At 40.8% G+C, this 21,377-nt stretch overlaps 1 protein-coding gene across 3 annotated transcripts in view; it reads right to left on the minus strand.

The window, feature by feature from the left end:
* The window catches only part of igdcc4 (immunoglobulin superfamily, DCC subclass, member 4), a 43,846-nt gene that overhangs the window by 14,810 nt on the left and 7,659 nt on the right, over nt 1-21,377 (minus strand). For 2 of the 3 annotated variants that reach the window (XM_002938347.5, XM_004912682.4), the window contains exons 2-6: nt 10,170-10,463; nt 7,608-7,749; nt 4,779-4,912; nt 1,540-1,680; nt 1,068-1,223 (exon numbers count right to left, since the gene is read on the minus strand). In XM_002938347.5, coding sequence (XP_002938393.3) covers nt 1,068-1,223; nt 1,540-1,680; nt 4,779-4,912; nt 7,608-7,749; nt 10,170-10,463 — 867 coding nt within the window. Of the gene's footprint in view, nt 1-1,067; nt 1,224-1,539; nt 1,681-4,778; nt 4,913-7,607; nt 7,750-10,169; nt 10,464-21,377 lie in introns of those variants that run through there. The other variant, XM_031899249.1, reaches the window with a different exon arrangement.

Genomic DNA, 21,377 nt, shown 5'->3' on the forward strand with positions numbered 1-21,377 from the left:
GGATCGAATACATCGATGTATGTGAATGCTTTTTCTTGCAAAATACATTAGGGTCTATGGGTGTTTTGCTGCCTTGTTTTTTGCCACACAAAATTTTGCGTCAGTTTTGGGAAAATATTCACCAATGGCAAAATGTGGAATTTTGCTGAGCATCCATACCTGGTGAAAAATTTCACTCATCACTACTGCCTGAATGTTTTTGGAGCATGGAAGGAAACTTTAGCAGGCACAGGGGGAACATAAAACTCTTTGCAGCTAAAGCCCAGTAGAAGCAATTGTAAAAGCAGTTGGACAACTAAAATGTTTTCAGCACCCCAAACCCAGGGAAATATGATCTGATTTGCACACATACTAAAACTAAGCATCTGTCAAAACCTCAGCTCTCCATCTAAACTACTGAGATCCGAGTAGCCATACAAACATCTCTGTTGTTATATCCCATAAGCAAACAGAAAGGGGTATTTAAATTCTCAAAACCAGCTATGAGGCAACTGTCCCACACAAAAGGCAGGAAATACAGAATATCCTCCTGCACCTAGGCATTGTTTAGGGCACAGAAGTGGGTAAGGTGTGCTCCCTCATATAGTACTAAGGACTCTTTATGAGCCAAAAAGTTGCTTTTTCAGCAAGGTATTCATAAGATTGGGTAGTTATGAATAGAGAAGCAAGTAGAATGGAATTGATAAACTGGGGTACCATAAGGGTAATCCCTTATGTGATATGGTAAAAAAATGTCTGATGCAATCAGATCAGTGCTGGTTGGTCGAAGTACAGAACCAAGAAACAAAAGCGCATGACCAAGAGGCAAGCTGATATGGTGCATGTATGAGGTTATATAAGAACCAGAATTTGGCCATCCACACGTGTAGAGAAAGCTAACATCTGACTGTTAATCACGCAGTATAGTCTGCTGCATATCTAAAATCTCTGCCTATATATGGTCTGTACTATTTTTGGTATACTCAATTTGCTATACTGTACATGTACTGTAAATATTATGACACTAGTCAGATAGCTCACTGGTTAATGTTTAGGGCAAACATATAACCTACACTGGCTCTGCTTACCCAGAATGTGAAGTTGGGCTGTAGCAGTGATAAAATGACGAGTATGTGGCTTGTTGGCTCGGCACACATAGACCCCAGCATGAGGTGGCTGTGCCTGTGGTACCAGGAGATTGGTCTCCCCCAGCAGTTTGACATCAGAAGAGATTGGCTTTCCATCTGAAAATAGGAGATATACAGACTCAGACTTAATATTGAGTTTCCAGTTTCAATAGGAAGGTGGCAGCTGTACTACTGCGCTGGTACAGGTGGGTCAGCATTTGGAAATATAACAGATTGATATTCAAAAGTACATACTTGCTTCTATTGTATTCTGTAGCATCGCAGTGGTAGAACTGGGTATGTATGTACTTTGTGCTATCCAAAGGCTGGCTTTAATTTAAATTATGTGAGCGTGCTTTTGTTCATACAGAATATGCATAGAATAAATGGAATTACACAGTGGTAAGGGGAAAGCCAGTAGGGAGAGACTTACCCTCGCGGATCCAAGAGACCAGCGGTACAATATTCCCTTTAGCCATACATTCCATGATGGCACTGTGACCTTCCTCAACTGTTATGTTTTGTGGAGCTCTAGTGATTGTCAGCTCTTCTGCCAAAGTATAAACACTTGCATCTGATTAGGAGAAATATACATGTTCAGGTAAGAATTTTTTAGACTAATTTCCTGTAAGCTTTCAGATACAATCATGGATATTTGAAAGAAGAGGAAGAAATAGCCGTGCCAAAGAAATAAGAGACCCACAACAAGGGATATATATTAGGGATAAATATGATGTCAGATCTGACATACAGTGAGAAGCTGTTTCCCAACAGGCACAGAATCTCACCTGTACCGTACAGGCCGGAAACCCATTATCCAGAAAGTGCCAAATTACGGGAGGAACATCTCATGTAAACATTTTAATCAAATATTTTTTTTTAATCATTTCCTTTTTCTCTGTAATAATAAAACAGCACCATGAACAGATTGTTAATTATCAAGAAAGTGTACTCAAAGAAATGTTGCAAACCAAGTCATTGCTTGCAGTCATTATGGTTTTAAGAACCTCAAATAATGCCAATTTGTTGGGCATGGGTTTCTGCCTCTGGGCAAACTTTGTGCCTTTTATTACAGAATCTAACTGCATACATTAAAGCATAAGACAAGTACCCCAACACAAGTACCAACCTGCCTTGAATATCTTTGTTATGAGCACTAAAAGAAAGGGGGAAAAAAGCACACAAAACGAATGTGTGTACTTTTTCCACTGATGAAGAGAGCATGTAGCTCTTGAAACGTTTGGTGTGTATGTGCACTCCGCAATAAACAGGTTGGAGGTATTTTTTTACACCAGCAATTCGTTTTGTGTGCTTTTTTCCCCCCTTTCTTTTTGTGCTCATTACTATAGGCACCTGGCCAGGTGCATCAGGAGGATTTGCACCAGTGGTTAACGGACTGAGTTTACAAGGAACCGTGAGTGTATGGACTTACTTTGTTTGTTGAATATCTTTGTTGGCGCACTCAGTTCCCACTACACAAGCCTGGAGCCACATAGACAAGGCAGGTGCATGGCACTGAGCCATATGATGGAGTAGATAACCCTTCTTCCGGTAAAACAAGAGGTATGAGTCACTAATACACACACAAATAAAGGGTTATCCAACCCAAAACGTTGTGCGCTGCCTTCTAAATAAATATTACTCAATGCCTTGCCCCTGCCCTGTCTCTGTGGCGCCAGGTAACCTTTTCTTCAGAGGAAAGAGTCTAACTGCACAATACAGACTGACACTGGCCAGTTACTTTGGATTACCTTTCTGCTGCTAAGATACATTTAGGGGAATTTATTAAAGAACAATTATACCTCTTTTTGTAGTTTCCTTACCTAAACAGGTGGATTTTTCTGTATGTCCAGCTTTACTGCCCTATCTTAGCTTGTAGATTATTAAATATGCATTACTAGTTATTTAAACTTTTCCTGAAAATCAAGGGTGGTGCACCTTCAAGTTAACTTTTAGTATGTATAGAATGTCCTAGTCTTAGCAACTTTTCAATTGGTCTTCATTTTTTCATTCTTTATAGTTTCTGAATTATTTTAATGTTCTTCTGACTCTTTTCAGTTCTACATTTGGGGTCATTGACCCTGGCATTCAAAAAACTATTGCTCTGTGAGGCTACAATTTTATTGTTAGCATTCATATTCCAGTCTCTGCCTGGCTGAGCCAAGCTTTTTAGCTGCTGTTAAGTTAATTCAAAAATCACGAAAAAATTAAATCTCAGAATATGACCGTCTACATCAGACTAAAAGTTAATGGTGAACTACCCCTTTAACATAATGACACATTTATCAAGCACTCTCATCAGAGCATCCATTGGTCAGAATGTGTTTGACTGCTTTGAGCTAAATTGTCCAGTAAATATCACTCTACTTTATAACAGATAAGTAGTAACATGGTAAATAAATAAGCCTCTGCTGTCTGGCTGTCCACACCTTTCTTTATCAGAAGCACATAAGTCTCCTGTTGTGTTATGGTCACCTTACAAGAAGCTTCCTGCGGTAGGAAATAACCATATAAATGATACTCCATAGTAGGGACTCTCCCAGCCCTCCAAGCTAGCAATCTGTGGATTCTGGCAAATGTCAGAGAGGCTGATGTAAGATGCCATAGACAGTCACTATTTATTGGGCTGGTGGGGGCTGTTTGGGCCTCTGTGTACTGGAAATGCCAGGGCCTATTTAAAATCCCAGTCCTGGCCTGCCTCCAAGTTTGCTCATATAGATACCATAAATCTGTGCCAGTATAGGTGTGCAACTGTACTGGGCACAATATTGCAAGACACTGTGAGAGTAGCTCTCTGCCAATGATACTGCTCACTCATCAAGACAGTCTGGCTTCCTGTGATATCAACCTCCACCTTCCTAATGAAATACATGGTTGCTATGTCCCAGCAAATGCACTTAAAGGAAAAATAACACTAACACTAAAATCTATTCTACCCTGCTCCAATAATTGCCCTATCCTTCACAGTGTTTATTATTCTGAATGCTTTATTAGAAAATACCTTGTAAAACTTTGCATCCGGTCATTTCAAATATGGCGATACGGTGATCCAGAAGATGCAGAATCCACTATGCAAGAATCAACATCTCCTCTTAGCCTTCCTTCTGTACAGGCAAACAAATGACTTCCGGTTTCGGAGTCAGGCAAGGAGGAGATGTCGATCGTCACATAGTGTATTCTGCATCTTCTGGATCACCGTATCGCCATATTTGAAATGACCAGATGCAAAGTTTTACAAGGTATTTTCTAATAAAGCATTCAGAATAATAAACACTGTGAAGGATAGGGCAATTATTGGAGCAGGGTAGAATAGATTTTTCACTTAAAAAATGTTGGTGTTACTTTTCCTTTAATGTAATACTGAGGTTGAGTTTAGATTAAAAACCTTCCACAGGGTCAGGAAAGAGACCACTTACCATTAGTGATAATACATTTCTGAGGTATTAGATAGTAGTCTTATGCCATAATCAGATGATAGCTGGATCAATAGAGATAGATAGATAGATGATAGATAGATAGATAGATGATAGATAGATAGATAGATAGATAGATGATAGATAAGATGATAGGTAGATGATAGATAGATAGATAGATGATAGATAGATAGATAAATGATAGATAGATAGATAGATAGATCATCATTACACAGACATAAAAACAGTCAGTTGCTACCTTGCTCCACGGACAGATGTGCTTCACTGCTGTAGCTGCTGTTCAGAATATTGGTCACCATACAACGATAAAACCCTTCATCCTTCTCCTGGACCCCTGATATCTGCAGGACTCCAGTGGGGAGGGTAAGAAACCTTAAGATAGACAATGAAAAAATGAGGATGAGATGTTTAACATTCAATGTTAGCCTTGTAACTAAATTACACTTAGCCCATTTGCATTTTATTATCCATCTGTAAATAAAGTTTACCGCCCGGGGCTGGAACTAGCCTAGACTGCAACTAGAAAGGAGGCACAATATGTCAGGAAAAATGGCCTACCGATTCCTCTGTGCCCTCTCTGACAGCACACTGGGGATGGGGGGGATTGGCACATGAGAAAGTGAAAGGTGCCAACAGTGAACGTTGGTTCTTCTGGTTTTAAACAAGCAGGTGGGGGGTTGGGAAGGTAGGTTAGCTTTGGGAGACTTTGGGCACCTGTATCTCTTAGCCTGGCTTTGACACTGCCTGCCTAATTCCACAATCTACTAAAAGAATGGCAATTTGCAATCTGAAGGCATTTGTATTTGCAGAAAAAAATATCTTTATCTTTTTTCTTCTTAAAAAAATGTTTTAATTGGCTTTCATTTTATATTTAGCACCGTTTTTAAATTAAATATTAACATGTATATTTAGTCTATTCCCAGCCTGCAACTGAAAATGGTATCTGGTTGCCACGGGATCACTGACCTTAGCAACCTAAACAGCAAACTGACTGTAAAGCTTCAATGTTGCTTTTGTTTCATTGCTTATGTATCTATTCTGGCCCTCTCCTATTCATATTCCATTCTGCTTCACTAAATGCTAGCTAGTTGCTAAGGTAAATCTGCAAATATCCCTTAGGAACCAAAAAGCAATTATCCCAAGCTAGAAAGCCACAAAACAACATAAAAAAAACCAAATAATTAAAAAAACATAAAAATATAAATTAATTGAGTGTTGCTGTCTATATCATATGGAAAGTAAATTTATAAATGCAATTTTATATTTTGTGTGGTTATTAGTGTATTATATTTTCCCATGATACAGAACAATAATGCAAAACGGAAACACTGTGGGTCCCCAAGATACCAAAATCTGGGACATGTGGGTATTACTAATGGGATTTACATGGTCATTTAAAATGTGCACAGTTTGCTACAGGTATAGTTATCTATAGCAGCCAATCAGCAGGTAGCATTTACTGCTCACCTGTTTAAAAACAAGCATCTGAAATGTTGCTATCTATTAATAGACACAGGCTTTGCGCCTTTAATTATGTTTCCCCCAAAAACCAAAAAAGTTTAACAAAGTATATATATATATACATATATACATATATATATATATATATATATATAGGATTTAGTACATATAATGAGAATGCACTGTAGTGTTACAGCTATTACAGTTACACCAATACGTCCCACATGGGAACGTCAGGCTTTGGCTGCTGTGAGATGTTTGGAATTATAAATCAACAACAGCTGGAGAAGGGCAGATTGGGCAACCCTGGCTTTGCTTTTATAACATATATTTTTGGCAGTGCATTTTAATCACTTTAATGTGTTCAGGTTGATGCTTGTCACAACAGGCCCAAGGGGCAGACATATAAGGGTTCATTTACACCCCCAAATGCAGTTGCTCTCAACAACTTTTCCCTGCAGTGAGTTACATGTTAAATAACTTTTATTAAAAGTATTTTAATGTTCAGAAGCACTGTTATAAGGTACATTGATAATGTTGCCTCAGATGGCAGTACCCCACAAGTTACCAGGGGTGGCAAAAAGTAACTTTAAGAGCCTAAATTCAGGTTTTCAAATTGGAATGTCAACATTTAATGCAGAAAGTGAAATTGTGCTCTCTGTACTACTGATGCAGTCCCTCCCATCACCTTTGCAGAAACTCCTACAGGTAAGCGAGAAGGTTAAGGATGGCGAGGGGCCTAGAAGCATCCCTGCTTGTGTCTAATGGGGTTATGGAATAAATAACACTAGGTCTGCAGAGGAAATTTTGGGGAAAACATTGCATTGTGGGAAAAAACATGGCAATTCCGCTAAAAATTGCACTTGGGGATTTAAATGAGCCCTATAGTCTGTCCTCTGAGGTACAGGGTCCCTCAACAGCCTATACTAATGCTTACATCAATATTACATGAATAATTTAGTTTTTATTCAGACACCTCGGGTCGCCCCACGAGAGAGTGAAAAGTTCAGATTTCTCATATCTGCAGAAGGTTTACAAACCTTGAAATAAAAAGGCATTTTATCTTAATTATTTTTTTTTTAGCTCTTTTTAAAATATAGGCACAGGTAAAGGATCCATTATCTGGAAACATGTTATCCAGAAAGCTCCAAATTACAGGAAAGCCATGTCCCATACTCCAACAGACTTCACTTTAAGCAAATAATTACGATTTTTAAAAGTGATTTCTTTTTTCTCTGTAATAATAAAACAATACATTGTACCTAATACAAACTAAGCTCAATGAATCCATATTGGGGGCAACACAATCCTATTTGGTTTATTTAATGTTTAATTGATTTTTAGCAGACTTAAGGTCTGGTGATGCAAATTACAGAAAGATCCCTTATTGGTTAACCCCCAGGTCCCAAGCATTCTGGATAACAGATCCTATACCTGTACTCTGTCCCACTTCCTCATTTGCTGTGCACTCACGACCCTGATTGATTCACTTTTGTGATGTAAATGTTGATGCCAGGTATCATTCCGCTAGGTAGGTTAGAGCAGCAAAGCAATCCACATAGAGTACACAAAGACATCTTGCATTGTACACTGCTGATGTACCCACCTAGACTCAGCTGGAACCGGAGCCTGGTCTTTTTGCCAGGTGACCTCTGGAGGTGGAAACCCGCTAAAGCCACACTCAAACCTTGCCATGCTGTTCAGCATCACAGTCTGAGACTCAGGCTGTTGGTGGAAAGAGGGAAGACCTGGAGTAGACACACAAAATCTAACTATTACATAGAATAACTAATTGCATGGTTTCACCCTGGTTACAATCATTTTGTAGGTCAGATTTTTACAGCTCCCCTACACATAGGACATTAAGAACATAAATCAAAAAAGAATCTAAGAATGTCAGATGCTTAGCTTGGAGGAAACAAAACAGAGGCAAATAAGACTGAAATATCAACATAGGGCATGGCCAGAATGTGAGAATTTTTCATAGGAAACCAGATAACAGACTGAGAGGATGTGACCTTAAGATCTGGAAAGTAAAGGTTGGGAGTAATATGCACATATCATTATCCAGCCTCAAGTACTGGAACTATATTTAATGAATGGGAACTTGATGCAGAAGGAATAAAGTCTAATGCATATGGTATACTGGGAACACTGGCACACTGGGCAATTTGTTCTCCCTGAGCATCTTGACGAAGACTGAAGAGGTCAAAACACATACAGAAGCCTTTTGGTACCGTAAGCAGAGCAAGCAGCTGCAGTTAGGGGTGTTTTGATGTTGTAGATTTTCCAGCAAAAATGTTGGCCATCAAAATGCCCTGATGTGATTTGATTTAAACAAACAATAACCGATAAATAAATGGACTGTGTGGGCCTGTTTTTAGTTCCCATCACTTTTCTATGTTTATAAATTTTGTCCAATTTTTAATTAATGCCAATGGCCAAGGCACTTGAATTCAGCTGGGTTTTCACCAAACTCTGCTCTGTTTGCAGTTTATAGTGACTGTCTCATGGTATCTTACAGCAGCCCCTCTGGCACTTCCCAGAACTCACAGTCCAGGCCTGCCTGATTGAACTGGCACATAGAATTTACCTTTGACAGTAGTCAGCTGGTTAATTCTTTTCCATGGCAATGTTCTTTGTTATCCTTCAGATGGAATGGGAACATTAGTAATTGATTGAAGTTATTTAGCATAGAGTGACCTGAGTGGTACTGCCGAGCATGAAAAGAGGAAGGCTGTCCTACTCTTCCAACTCAGGAAATGTTGATTATACTGTAAGCATAATAAGTAAAGAAGCCTTGGATTTCTTCTTAAACAAATTACCAGACATTTAAGGGAATGGTCTATAAGGATCATGTAATGATCTGACCCCAGATGCCTTGTGGATTCCCAGCACACTTAGTGCCCTTATGATGGTTACCTTGATTTCTATTAAAAGAGTGTAAAGTAGATGCATTCCCTTTAGAGAGATTGATCGGGTATCCATAAAAGCAATGGAATATGTATTTATAAGGCCAATGCAGGGTTCGGAAGCCCTGCAAAGAGCAACATTTTATTGGTAAACAGAGTCAGTGCAAGTTTTTCCTTTCCTGCTGTGATCTTGGGCTCATGTTGTCTAAGAGCAACTGCAGGGAGTTCTAAATAAGAAAATAATGAGCTGAAAAAGTGGACACCCCTGTCTGGTGCCTCATTTCAAAGAAATGCTGCTACACTGACAAGCTGGTAGGATCAGTGAGGCCCTAGCTTTATCCCATGCATTGCATAATACATTTATGAACTCCCTCATGAACCCACATTTTTGCAGTGTGCAAAACATATGGTCCTAATCTAGTCTGTCAAGAGAAATAATGCAAGCAGATTTTAACTAGGTAACGGGCTTCCCTAATGAGCTGTGTATTTTTGGACTACAGAGAATTGCCAGCTAAATGTTATGTTTAAGGTGAACTTCCCCTAACTAGGAAATTATACATCAGTTCAGCAGCAGAAGTCTTATGCCTCATTGACCGTGTACATTCCATATCATCTTAAGCTGTATTTTGTACTTTTTTGGTCCAACATTTGCTCATGCCCCCTTAGTTTATGACATGGTTACAGATATATAAAACTTGATCACTCTCCTATAGTCCTGGATATCCAAAACTGAATAAGCATTCACCCTCACATTTTGCCTAATTTCCTTTCCGACTTGGACACTCTTTTGGGTCCAATACAAAGCCATATTGGGACACAGTGGCTGCAGTTTGGGGATCCTTGATTAAGGGAGCAGTTAGAGAATAAAGGGGCCCTGGTAATGCAGGAGGGTTGGAGTTCAATGGAAGAAGAAACTATATAATCAGTGCCCCTCTAGTTGTTGTTGAACTCTCAGCAACCCCTAACAGACTTCCAATTTAATAGCTCGGGGGCTGCAGATGGAACATCCCTGCTTTATATGATACATAAGTAACTAGCAATATAGAATGTATTTCAGTGTAGGTTTTCTTCCAAGGGGCCCTCTTGGGTATTGATTTAAAGGCAAAAACCCTTTCTACCCCTAAACATATACATTTAAATAAATTATATTGTAGTGATGCCCATGACTTGATATCAGCAGGTAAAAAGGAAGAAGGTTTTTATGCTTTTTATAGGAAAAAATGAATGGCGGGTAAAGGGGGTTTTGTGGGACCCACTTGCCAGTCTCACTGTGTGACTTCTGCCTGTTACAATCCCAACAGAGTCCTGGGCTGCACAGGAATATCTTCCCTCAATGTTGTCTCTCTCCATCTGCGATATGAGCAGGGACCCATTGCGCAGGACTCTCAGGGCTTCATCTGAGTTCAACTGAACCCCATCCTTCTTCCAGGTTACATTGTACGGCACCTCTCTGCTGCCCACCTCGCAATGCAAGATGGCTTCCTGGTCTGGTAGGAGTACAGTGTGTGTCTGGCCGGGGCTGCAGCTGAGGTCCAGCCAGATGGTCTCCCCTGCAAGAGAAAATACACATATAATTAAATAAGGGTTTGGGCTTCAAAGAGAATAGCAGGAGTTATACTGTGAAATGCAAATAAGTTGTTCGTTTTCAGGATAAAGATCCCATTACTACAGAAACCTAATTCCAACCCAAAATAGCTTGAAACAAGGCCTGCACAAATCCATTAGGTGGAAATGCGATACTGTATATCCATAACACCTAACATAATGTTTTTAAGGAACTATTTAAAAGTATAGGGTTTCAGGTTTAGACTATGAATATTGAGGACCCAAAATTCTTTCTGTTTTGCTAAAGGCTTCCTGGTGCCAGGTTCTAATTTACCACAGCACAGAGGCCTTTGTCTACTCAAAGGACCGATGTTTAGTAGCTCACTAATCTGTTATATGGACTATACCTTCCTATATGGACTATACTTCCTAGCATCTGAAGTTAAAAAAAAATTCAGACAGCTTCAGTTGGTATAGCCACATATGGTTGCTTTCACTTCCATAACCAGCCCTGATGCCTGCACAGTCAAGAGATAAATCTGTGAGGAGCAATGGAACTTACATATTGCACACATACATGGTAGGTCTAGGTTGCCAGGATATAGCAGTTGGACCTCCTGTTCGACTGCAGTATTGCGTTTGCCTGAGAATGACCACTATCAGGGATTCAGCACGCCCTATAGAAGCAGTACCAGAATGGTATACCATAACTTACTGTATAGTTCTAGATATTGCATTTTGACGACCCAGCATTGATGGAACATTGTTCAGTAGTGTCCCTTGGTGCTTATTAGGGCAATAGCACATAGTGATTTGTCACCTGCAGGAAATCGCAGGAGAGAAACTAAACTGTGACTAGGGTTTCCTGATGGGCCCGTGCAGAATCCAGTCCAGTATTATTTACAGCTGGGCTGGCCAATACATTTGGAAAGAGTACTATAATAATTGTGTTTTGTGTATTTATTGAGATTTGTTTTTTTACTTTAGGGACATCCCAGATTGGGCCCCCTGGTATGTACTGACAGCTGGAAGATTGCAGAGTGGATGTAATTTAGCTTTTTCTCCCACTCATTTGGGGCCAAACCTTCATAGACATCATAATATACTGTTTGAAATAATATGTTGGCAGCAGTATCTCTGGATGCACTTTATTATGTGGAAGAGACACAAGGTCACGCTGGTTGCAAATGGTTTGCTTGCTGAATGACTCAGCTGCCTGTAAATATAATCCATTGTGGGCTGAGCTGCAGGCAAGCAATGGGGCTTGGAATTCTTATTCCTCCCTCATACCCACATCTGATATGTACTAGCTAACCAGCAGTAGTCCCAAATGGCATCTTACAGTTAACTTTATCATTATGCAGAGAACCTGCAGCTCTCCATGCTGGAATTTAAGCTACTATGTGGGTACTAGAATGACAGACCCTAGCGACCAAGCATTTGTTCACATGCCAGGATGAAGGATGCAGAGGAGAGGCTCTTAACAGAAAGCAAAGAAATTATCATTTTTCAATCAACTGATTGGCTACCCCTAAGAGCTCAAATCATTAGAGGATGGGGTGGGTTTTTTGCTTTCTTAAATTAAACTCTAGAAGGGTCACAGTTATGTTTTTATAGGTTTGTAATTGTATTATTAGCTTAAAAAGGGGTTGCTGAATATTTTATTTTTTTACAGGAGATGGTACCAAAAACATATGCCATACAATATGGTCTCCAGAGTCACTGATCCTAGTAAACACATGCCATAATGAACAAAATCAACTTTGCTTAGCAGGATTTAGTAGTAACCCCTTAAAAATGGCAAGGAAAGTCAATGGGGGTGCCACTTTGTAAGGCACCCACTGTGCTTACTTCTGGCCAGCACTCCTCTTCTTTAAAAAGTTCACCACCCTGGTAATAGTTTTCTACAGGGAGGGCACTGCCATCTTCCCCTTGGCACATGCAAAGTACAGAACTTTTCCAAGAATTCTGTATTATGCATAGGTCTGAAAAAGCACAGCATGGAGATGTCTGGGACAGAGGGGTGATATAGAGAACACAGTACAGTATGGCCAATCACAGCCCTGCAGTCACACAAGCAAAGACAGGTTTCAGTTCCCTATCAGGTCAGCCTAGCTGCTGATTGGTTCCTATCATACAGTGCAGCATGCTGAGGTGCCGCTGTCCCCACTGCACAGCCTGGCAAAGGAGGCAGCAGGAACTGGAACAGATGGGGTTTAGGGGGAACAGATGGGGTTTATTGGGAATTTCTCAATAAATCAGCCCGACACTACTTTATTAAGCACAATCCTTCTATATTTAGAGTAGTATAATGCACTGGTACATTCTTAATTTTTTACATGATATGACTCCTTTAATCCATTTTAGATCATCTGTGACCTGCATTTGGGATTTAAAAATATGCAGCTATTTATACTTTTATTCAATTTAATAGGAAAAAAAATGTATGAGAATCCTTGGAGAAGGACCTAGAAGTAATCAGCTTTAGCATGCAACGGCAGCCAGCAGTAGCTGGGGCCAGCAAGATGTAAAGGGTCATTTATGTACAAACCACTCTTCAAAAATCCAAAATGCTAATTGCACTTATAGCACAGTTGCATATTTTTTTTGCCACATCAGGTGCAATTGTAGTGGATAGAACTCAAAACTCTGCCACAATTATGCTGGCATTATAGGGAAAAAAATTGGCGATTTGTGTCTGAAATTGCACTTAGGACACAGGACCTGCATTTGTAAATTACCCTTATTTATGTTCTATTAAAAGGGAAATAGCTTCATGGAAAGAAAGGGTAATTCATCCTCTTGACAAAGCACTGGTAAAGCCCCATACAAAATATGCAGTGCAATATTGGTTTCCAGCGCTCACAAGAGGCATTATTAAAAGAGAGAGTCAAGAAAACAACTAAGCAGATCAAGGGGTAAGAAAAAGCTCAGATTAGAAGAAAGACTGGACAAGCTGGCTTTGTTTACACAGTAGATGATGAGCTTAACTATACATATAACTATATATGTGGACCATACAAGAAACTCTCTGATGCCTTATTCATGATGATATTCATGATACAAGGGCATCCCTTGAGATTAGAAGAAAGCAGGTTTCACCTCGACGTGTGAAAAGGGTTTTTCACATAAACAGAACAGTGAAATTCTGGAATTTTCTTCTAGAAGCAGAGATGCTGCAGTTCCTCACACCATTTCAGTTAAGGATTGGATGCCTATTTAGCAAATGACAAAATGCCAGGTTGCTGGCAGTGTGGGGCTGGGGAACCAGGGGCCAGAGTAAAGGGTTCTCCACCCAGCCACCCAAGACACTGCCTGCTCCCTACTTACTCTCTGATACCGATGAGGCCGCATCTCTAGGGTAGAAAATTAAAGATGGCTGGGTATTCCACAGAGGGACACATGGTCATCTTTAATTTTCTTTGAATCTTTCCAAAGGAGCTTGGCTTGTGGGTAGCCAACAAGATTGGGGCGCATCAGCATTTTTCCTGGTATCCCAGTGGGCCAATCTGACCTTGGCTTACGATTCCTAGCACATGTCTGATCCAGAGACTTTTTCCCTTTCTGTTTTAGAGTCAGGATGGATGGAAATACTGGGGACAGTTTTAGGGAACTGGGTTGCACCTCTTCTTGATCCAGTGGAAAGTTACCTAGGATACGTATTTAAGGAAAAGATTTGGACTTGATGTCCATAAGCCTTGTTTTACTTAAATTATTACATCATTAGTAAACCAACTGATAAAATGCTTTATTACACATATTCCATACCTAATAAATAGTAATGCCCTGATTTTAATCATGCAGATGGGCTTGCCCTTAATGTATGTATGCATGTATAACTTTATTTATAAAGCGTCACAAGGGTACGCAGCACTGTACAATCTTACAGAATACAAAATTACACACATGCTTTATGCTCAACGCCAATCTCCTACCACCCATTAACTGCCTCTGCTTGCAGCCATGTTGCTGTCAAACTACAGTGGATATTTACCTTCTGCTCCTAATGCATGCAAAATAAATCATATTACCACATTAGACCAAGCATGGAAATTATTTTTTTCCAGATATTTGTCAATAAAAATCCATATTCCTGCCATTCATTCCGCCATTAATTGGGGATTCCAATAATTTTACAAATACCTCTGTAGGAATACTATGCACCCAAAAGCTACAGGGGGATCCCAGGATTATAAAATGTATGCCATGTATCATGTCTGATGCACTAATACAATAATAGTATTTGCAAAATAGATACATTTCTAATGTTTTTTATCTGTTGGCCCAATCATTTCTACCACTGTTAAAGAAATTAGCACCTTTCTACAGATGACCACACCCCAGTCAGGCAAACTGCACCACTAGAAGCTTCTATAAGAGGATTATGACACTGTGGCCAAGTAAAGTAGGCTATGGTCAGATAATCTTTCATAGATGCTAGAAACCTCAATAATAGGAAAAGGCAAAATAATAAATGAAGGATGTGACCCTTTACTGGGGCCCTCTCCCAGCTGTGTTCATCATCAGTCAATGCCACGTCAAGCTTTGGCCTCTTTTGTTATGATGCAATGGTATACACAATGGCTGAATGTTAAAATAATGCAGAATGCTCTGTTCTAACATGGAGCTGCATTCCTGAAGTAGGGTGCAACTACATCTGGATACATTCATAAAGGGTGGTGATACTAGGAACTCAATCTCTCCTGCCACATGGGATCATTACATGGCTGAAGCAATAAAATGGCACAGAGCACTGATTTACTTACACAAAATAAATTCAGCCTTGGAGATCCACATGAGCAAAGCTTATGAGGCAAGATTTATAGCTTGATTATGAAACAAATGGGTTACCGAGATAGCAATGCAAAGAGGCCTTTGAAGGTCAGTTACAAGTGTATAAATATTGCTTCTGAAATGAAATCTCTTAGACCACAGCAAGATATTTATAGCAACCCGTCTGCCCAGGGTCTTTACATGCTTTATTTATAATATAATAGATGTTGGCTCCAGGTTGTTTAGGTTCTCAGCTGATGCTTGAGAACCTCAGTTTTGAAACATTGCCACAGATTCTCATTTGGATTGAAATGTAGGTGTGGTGCTTTTGAGTTGTTAGATTTGCACTTCCCATACAGCCAAATAGCTGTTTCTTGGTCTCACCTAACCACTTAACCTTTCCCCAAATTACAGTTAGATCACTCTTAAGCTTTTTCATCAATATGTGCTGTCCTTGGTGCTTTTTACGTAGTGGCTTCTTCTATGACACCTGCTAATGAGGGCTGATGTGGGGCTGCTGCTGCCTAAAGTAGGGTTTCCAACTTCTGTTTTCAGAAACTCTGGGCAGGGGGCGGGATGGATGACATCACAGGGGTGGGTGACACCATAGGCAGGGTTGGTGATGTCAGGGGTGGGGTTATGATGTGACAATCAGTGATTGGTGATTGGTTGCTCGCCACATCAATCTATCAGAGTTCTTCCTGCCTGGTTTTCCTAATTTGGAAAAACGGGTAGGCAGTTTTGACCTGGACATCCCTACCAAAAACTGGGCTGTATGGGTCAAAACTGGGTAGGTGGCAACCCTAGCCTGAGGCAGCAGCCCCAATACCAGCCCTCTTAACAGCTTTTTGCCGCTCCTGGTAACTGACCCCTCACTGCCGCCTGAGGCAAGGTTCTTACTGCACCCTGATACTCATGCAGGCCAGTGTTACGAGCTCTTACTACTGATATATACCTACAGTGAGGTACTGTGGTGGCCATATATGCACAGATAAAATCATATGAAGAAGAAGATGGCCATACCTTGTGTGTTTTCTCATACACTCTCTGTCCATATAGCCTGTAGACCAATCGGAGTGTAAGAGACTGGCTTAAACAGTGATATTTGCTTGGAAGAAGCGCTTAAAAGTCTTTGGGCAGTGACATCATTTTGGTGATGTGACTGGTAAATAGGCAGGGAAATGGGTGGACTAAGCAGGGAAATGGGTAGTTCAAAGGTAGGCCTGTGATTATAAAGGTTGATCAGAGTGGAGAAGGTGATGCCGGCAAATTTGCAATGCCGGTGCCAGCCCTAGCTGGTGATTTACCAGCTATTCCAGTTAAATACGGACCAGGTGGCAACTCTGCTCCTGAGTGCAATGGAGTATCTCCACTTTGCCCGAGCGTAACACTGCAGTCAACATTTTGGACCCTTTCTTGCCCCCCATTAAAGAAAGTGCAGTGTTTAAGTAACACAGGGGTCTCTAGGAGGCTCCATTTCTCTTTATCTCTTTATTAGTGACAGTGCAGATGGTCGGTATCTGTAACCCCTTACTTGCTACTAGGACTCTGGACAGGAGTTGACATTATCCCTCTGTACTGTGAAATCCTTTATCAGTGAATGGGTTAATGGAACAATCAAGTATTCCCCATTATACTGGCTGAAGAATGGAGACTGGAGATGAAAATGTTTTCACATGCCTAGGCCAGGGTATGAACAAACCACACAGATGTTGTAACATGTTTTATGTATCTGTTGCCCCTCATTAGAAACAGCTCTGATTTATTTCAAAGACCATATTGTAACCATTACACATTATCATCTACAATGTTTTGAAAAGTGTCCAAACTAAACCACTCGAGCATGAACCAGTGAATGAAAAACTCGCCCTCCCCAGGCAGATGAGATCTGGTTCTGACAACTGCATCAATGCTTTGTGCCTCTGTGACAATATTTATTTACATATGGGAATGTCAGTGCTTCAGTGTTCCTATAAAACAACAGATTTTGTACTGTTTGTTCTGCCTCTGCAAAGCTTTCTTATCTCTTCTACCGTCCTGGCCAAATTAGTTACAGACACCTTCAGCCAGCAGTGCACTAACTGTAAGGTCCCCCACACATCTGCAAGTTAGCTGACATTTTTATAAAAATATAAATGTGATTTGCATGCAAAAGAGGGCACTTATCCCCATGACAGGGAATCTGTCATGGGAAAACATGTTCATTTTCAAAACACATCAGTTAATGGAGCTTTTTCAGCAGATTTCTGCATTGAAATCCATTTTTCAAAACAGCAAGCAGATTTATTTTATATTTAATTTTAAAATTTGATGTAGGGCTAGCCATATTCTTAGTTTCCCAGGTGCCCACGGGCATGTGACTTGCGCTTCAGTCACACTTTACTGCTGCGCTGCAAGTTGGAGTGATATCGCCTCCCTTCCAGCAGCTGATCAGCAGAACAACGGGAAGGGAGCAAGATAGCAGCTCCCAGTAGATATCAGAATAGCACTCAATAGTAAGAAATCCAAGTCCGACTTGGGACTCCTCCAGTTACATGGGAGTAGGAGAAACAATAGGTTACCTGAAAGCAGTTCTAATGTGTAGCGCTGGCTCCTTCTGAAAGCTCAGACTCAGGCACAATGCACTGAGATGGCACCTACACACCAATATTACAGCTAAAAAAAATATATATATACTGGCACATTGGACATAAATGCAACATCACTAAGGGGCTGATTTACTAACCCACGAATCCGACCCGAATTGGAAAAGTTCCGATTTGAAAACGAACATTTTGCGACTTTTTCGTATGTTTTGCGATTTTTTCGGATTCTGTACGAATTTTTCGTTACCAATACGATTTTTGCGTAAAAACGCGAGTTTTTCGTATCCATTACGAAAGTTGCGTAAAAAGTTGCGCATTTTTCGTAGCGTTAAAACTTACGCGAAAAGTTGCGCATTTTTCGTAGCGTTAAAACTTAACGCTACGAAAAATGCGCAACTTTTCGCGTAAGTTTTAACGCTACGCAAAATGCGCAACTTTTTACGCAACTTTCGTAATGGATAGGAAAACTCGCGTTTTTACGCAAAAATCGTATTGTAACGAAAAATTCGTAAAGAATCCGAAAAAATCGCAAAACATACGAAAAAATCGCAAAGTACCGATCATTACGAAAAAAACGCAATCGGACTCCATTCGACCCGTTCGTGGGTAAGTAAATCAGCCCCTAAGGGGTGCAAAAGCTGACACCAAGCATTGTCAGTACACTTGCAAGAAGGTAGGGTCGGACTGGGCCAGCGGGGCACTGGGAGAAAACCTGATGGGCCCTGCAGCCCCCGCTGACCCAGGCCAATTCCCCCCTTCTCCACCGAAAACTGTGGGCTCCGGCGCTCCCCCTAAAACGGCACATACACAGGCCCCAATAAGCCCATGAGTGACCCAGATGGAAAGCGTACAAGCATACCGCTTATGCTATGGCCCCCTTTCTATTGTTCTGATCATCTGAGCAAATAGCATGAACAATCAGTATAGCAGCTAGTTGTTAGTTTCAGACAATATGACTGGTACGTGTATGGCCTCATTAAGTGAGGTTGGGAAATGGTTCCTACAATTCAAAGACAGGCATCATACTTTCCTCTCAATCTTAGGAATAAGGTATATCTGTGTAAAAAATCTATATTTATATCTGTAAGTTCACATAATATTCATGCGCCTTTTCTACATGTCAAAAAGGGGGATATATTTTCCCTATAAGCGTTGACTTTTACTTTCAGATTTTTGAATATTTCCTGTTCAAGGCAGCTGTATCAAATGCACACCTACTGCAGGGAGCTAGTATCCTTAAAACTGCTAAGCACCAAGGTTTGTAATGGTCTGTAAAGCACTGCTCTCTGGTTTTCTAAATCTAGTACCACCCACCCTTCCTATAGCTCCTCCTCTCCTACACTCCCATATACCTTCACCTGGCATAGGTGGTACCTGGAAGGTGGTATAAGAACTGTGAGCTCGGCATGGGCTGTGGATACAAGCTGGTAAATATGAAGGCTGCAAATCCGAGAGGGAAGGGGAGCAAGGGTCGTGGGGTCTACAGAGTGAGCCTGACACAGGTCTCCATATAAGTTAACAAGTTTGGCATGCCCAAGTAAACAATGCCGACTTCATCCTATCTGGGTTGATAAATTTGTATAGTAGCAAAATGAGTGAAGAAAATGTAGAAAAATATTTATTAGATGGAAACCCATGACAATGAAATACAGGAACATACTGTAACTCTATATAGTTCTGTACTTGAGGATATAATGTGAAATGGATACATTCTGACTGTATTAATTGCTTTATGCAATTAAACTGGGCATAAAATGTCAATTATATGGAAATCACAGCCTCTGCATATAAAGACAATTAAGAAAATACAAAGCAGCTGGCCCCATGCTGAGCAGGAATAACGAGAAGATAGTGCCAGCTTAACTAAACCCACTTGGATGAGCCTAGGCCTTTTAGTCCCTGGCAGCAAAAAGGATCTGCCTACCAATTACATCTAATATGTGGGAAAGGGGTAAGGACATTCCTATTGTGGGGAAGTGTAACTTGTGCCCTGTGAGAAGAATGGTTCTTATTGGGCCCAGGGGTAGTTCCTCTTGTCTAGACTTTAAAATGCAGGGAGCACATGATTCTGCCTCTGTGGACTTCACTTCAGCAGGGTCTGGATGTGCCCTTAGGGCAGTGACACACGGGGAGATTAGTCGCTGGGTGACAAATCTTCCTTGTCGCAGGCGACTAATCTCCCCACAATGCCATCCCACCAGCTAGAATGTAAATCGCCAGTGGGATGGCATACGTTGCGCAGCGATTTGCCGAAGAGGCCAAAGTTGCCTTGAGAGGAAACTTCGGGTGTGTGTCACTGCACTTAGGGAAGTGAAAGCCATTAATAAAGTTAGGGAAAAGGGACCCGATGAATGACATGTAGACAGTGGATAGCAGATCCTATAAAAGCACCCACTTAGGACAGGCGAGAGTAGCAAGCAGGGCAGTTTGTGCTCCACTGAGGAGATATATGGAGGGGTAGTTCCCCAGGTGTTACTTAGGTGGGAAGGGACTTCTGTGTGGAATTCCTTAGAGTACCCATGAGACAGCCTGAAACATTGGGAGACAATACCTGCAGTGTGTGAGTAACCCTGATATATTCACTATAAATAGAAGTGTTTGCAGCTACCTGTTAATAAATTGTTATTTGATTTAAGAACCACCAGCCCCCTTCATCATTCCAAACACTTTGTGTGTTAAGGATTACAGTTGAGTCTTTGATGTCTTTCTCTAGCTACTGCAAGGGCACATTAGAGAGGCAGGTTTATAAATGTTTTGGTGTCAGGGCTAGAACTATGGGTAAAAGAGGCACGTGCCTAGTGTTGGAGCGTTAAGCACATACCTCTTTCTCCTTGTCCCCCCACTGCCCGTATCACCTCCTTCCCCATTTTCAGTGCAGGCAGGGGAGTGGGGGGGCCAGCCAGGTTGCCTAGGGTGCCCAGCGCTGAATGGTGTTATGCCTAAGAGGAGCTGATACAACAAGAATACAACCAAGAAACAATTACATTAATGAAATACTGCAGTATGCAGCATAGTGGCTCAGCCTCTATCTTGCAGCGCTGGGGGCCTGAGTATAATTCCAGCTCAGGCAGTGCAAGAAGTTTGTGTGTTCTAGCCATGTGGGTACTCTTGTATCTTCCCACATTCCAATAACATACAGGCAGGTTAATTGGCTGCTGATACAACTGACCATAGTGTGTGTGTTTTAATGCGATAGGGCCCTCATACTGTAAAGATATCTGCGATTGGGAATGGGATGCGACAGGGAATGTGTAATATCTGTAAATTGCTCTATAAAATTGTGAGTGCTATATAAATACCAGATTAAAATGATAAAAATGCTGTGGGGCCCGAAGTGACCCTGACTGGATGTTTAAGAGTTCCATCATTTGCTTAAAGGGACAGTATCACCTAAAACACCTTTGCTACAAATTAATAGATTGAATAAAACTAATAAAGCATTAATATGAGAGTTGTTTTTTTTTTTACTAAACTTACCACACATTTAGAAGATACACAATAAACAACAGTGGGGGGCACTGCAAGTAAATCCAGTGAGATAGGCTGCACTGACTGCAATTA

Source organism: Xenopus tropicalis, chromosome 3 (assembly GCF_000004195.4).
Source record: "Xenopus tropicalis strain Nigerian chromosome 3, UCB_Xtro_10.0, whole genome shotgun sequence".
Lineage (NCBI taxonomy): Eukaryota > Metazoa > Chordata > Amphibia > Anura > Pipidae > Xenopus > Xenopus tropicalis.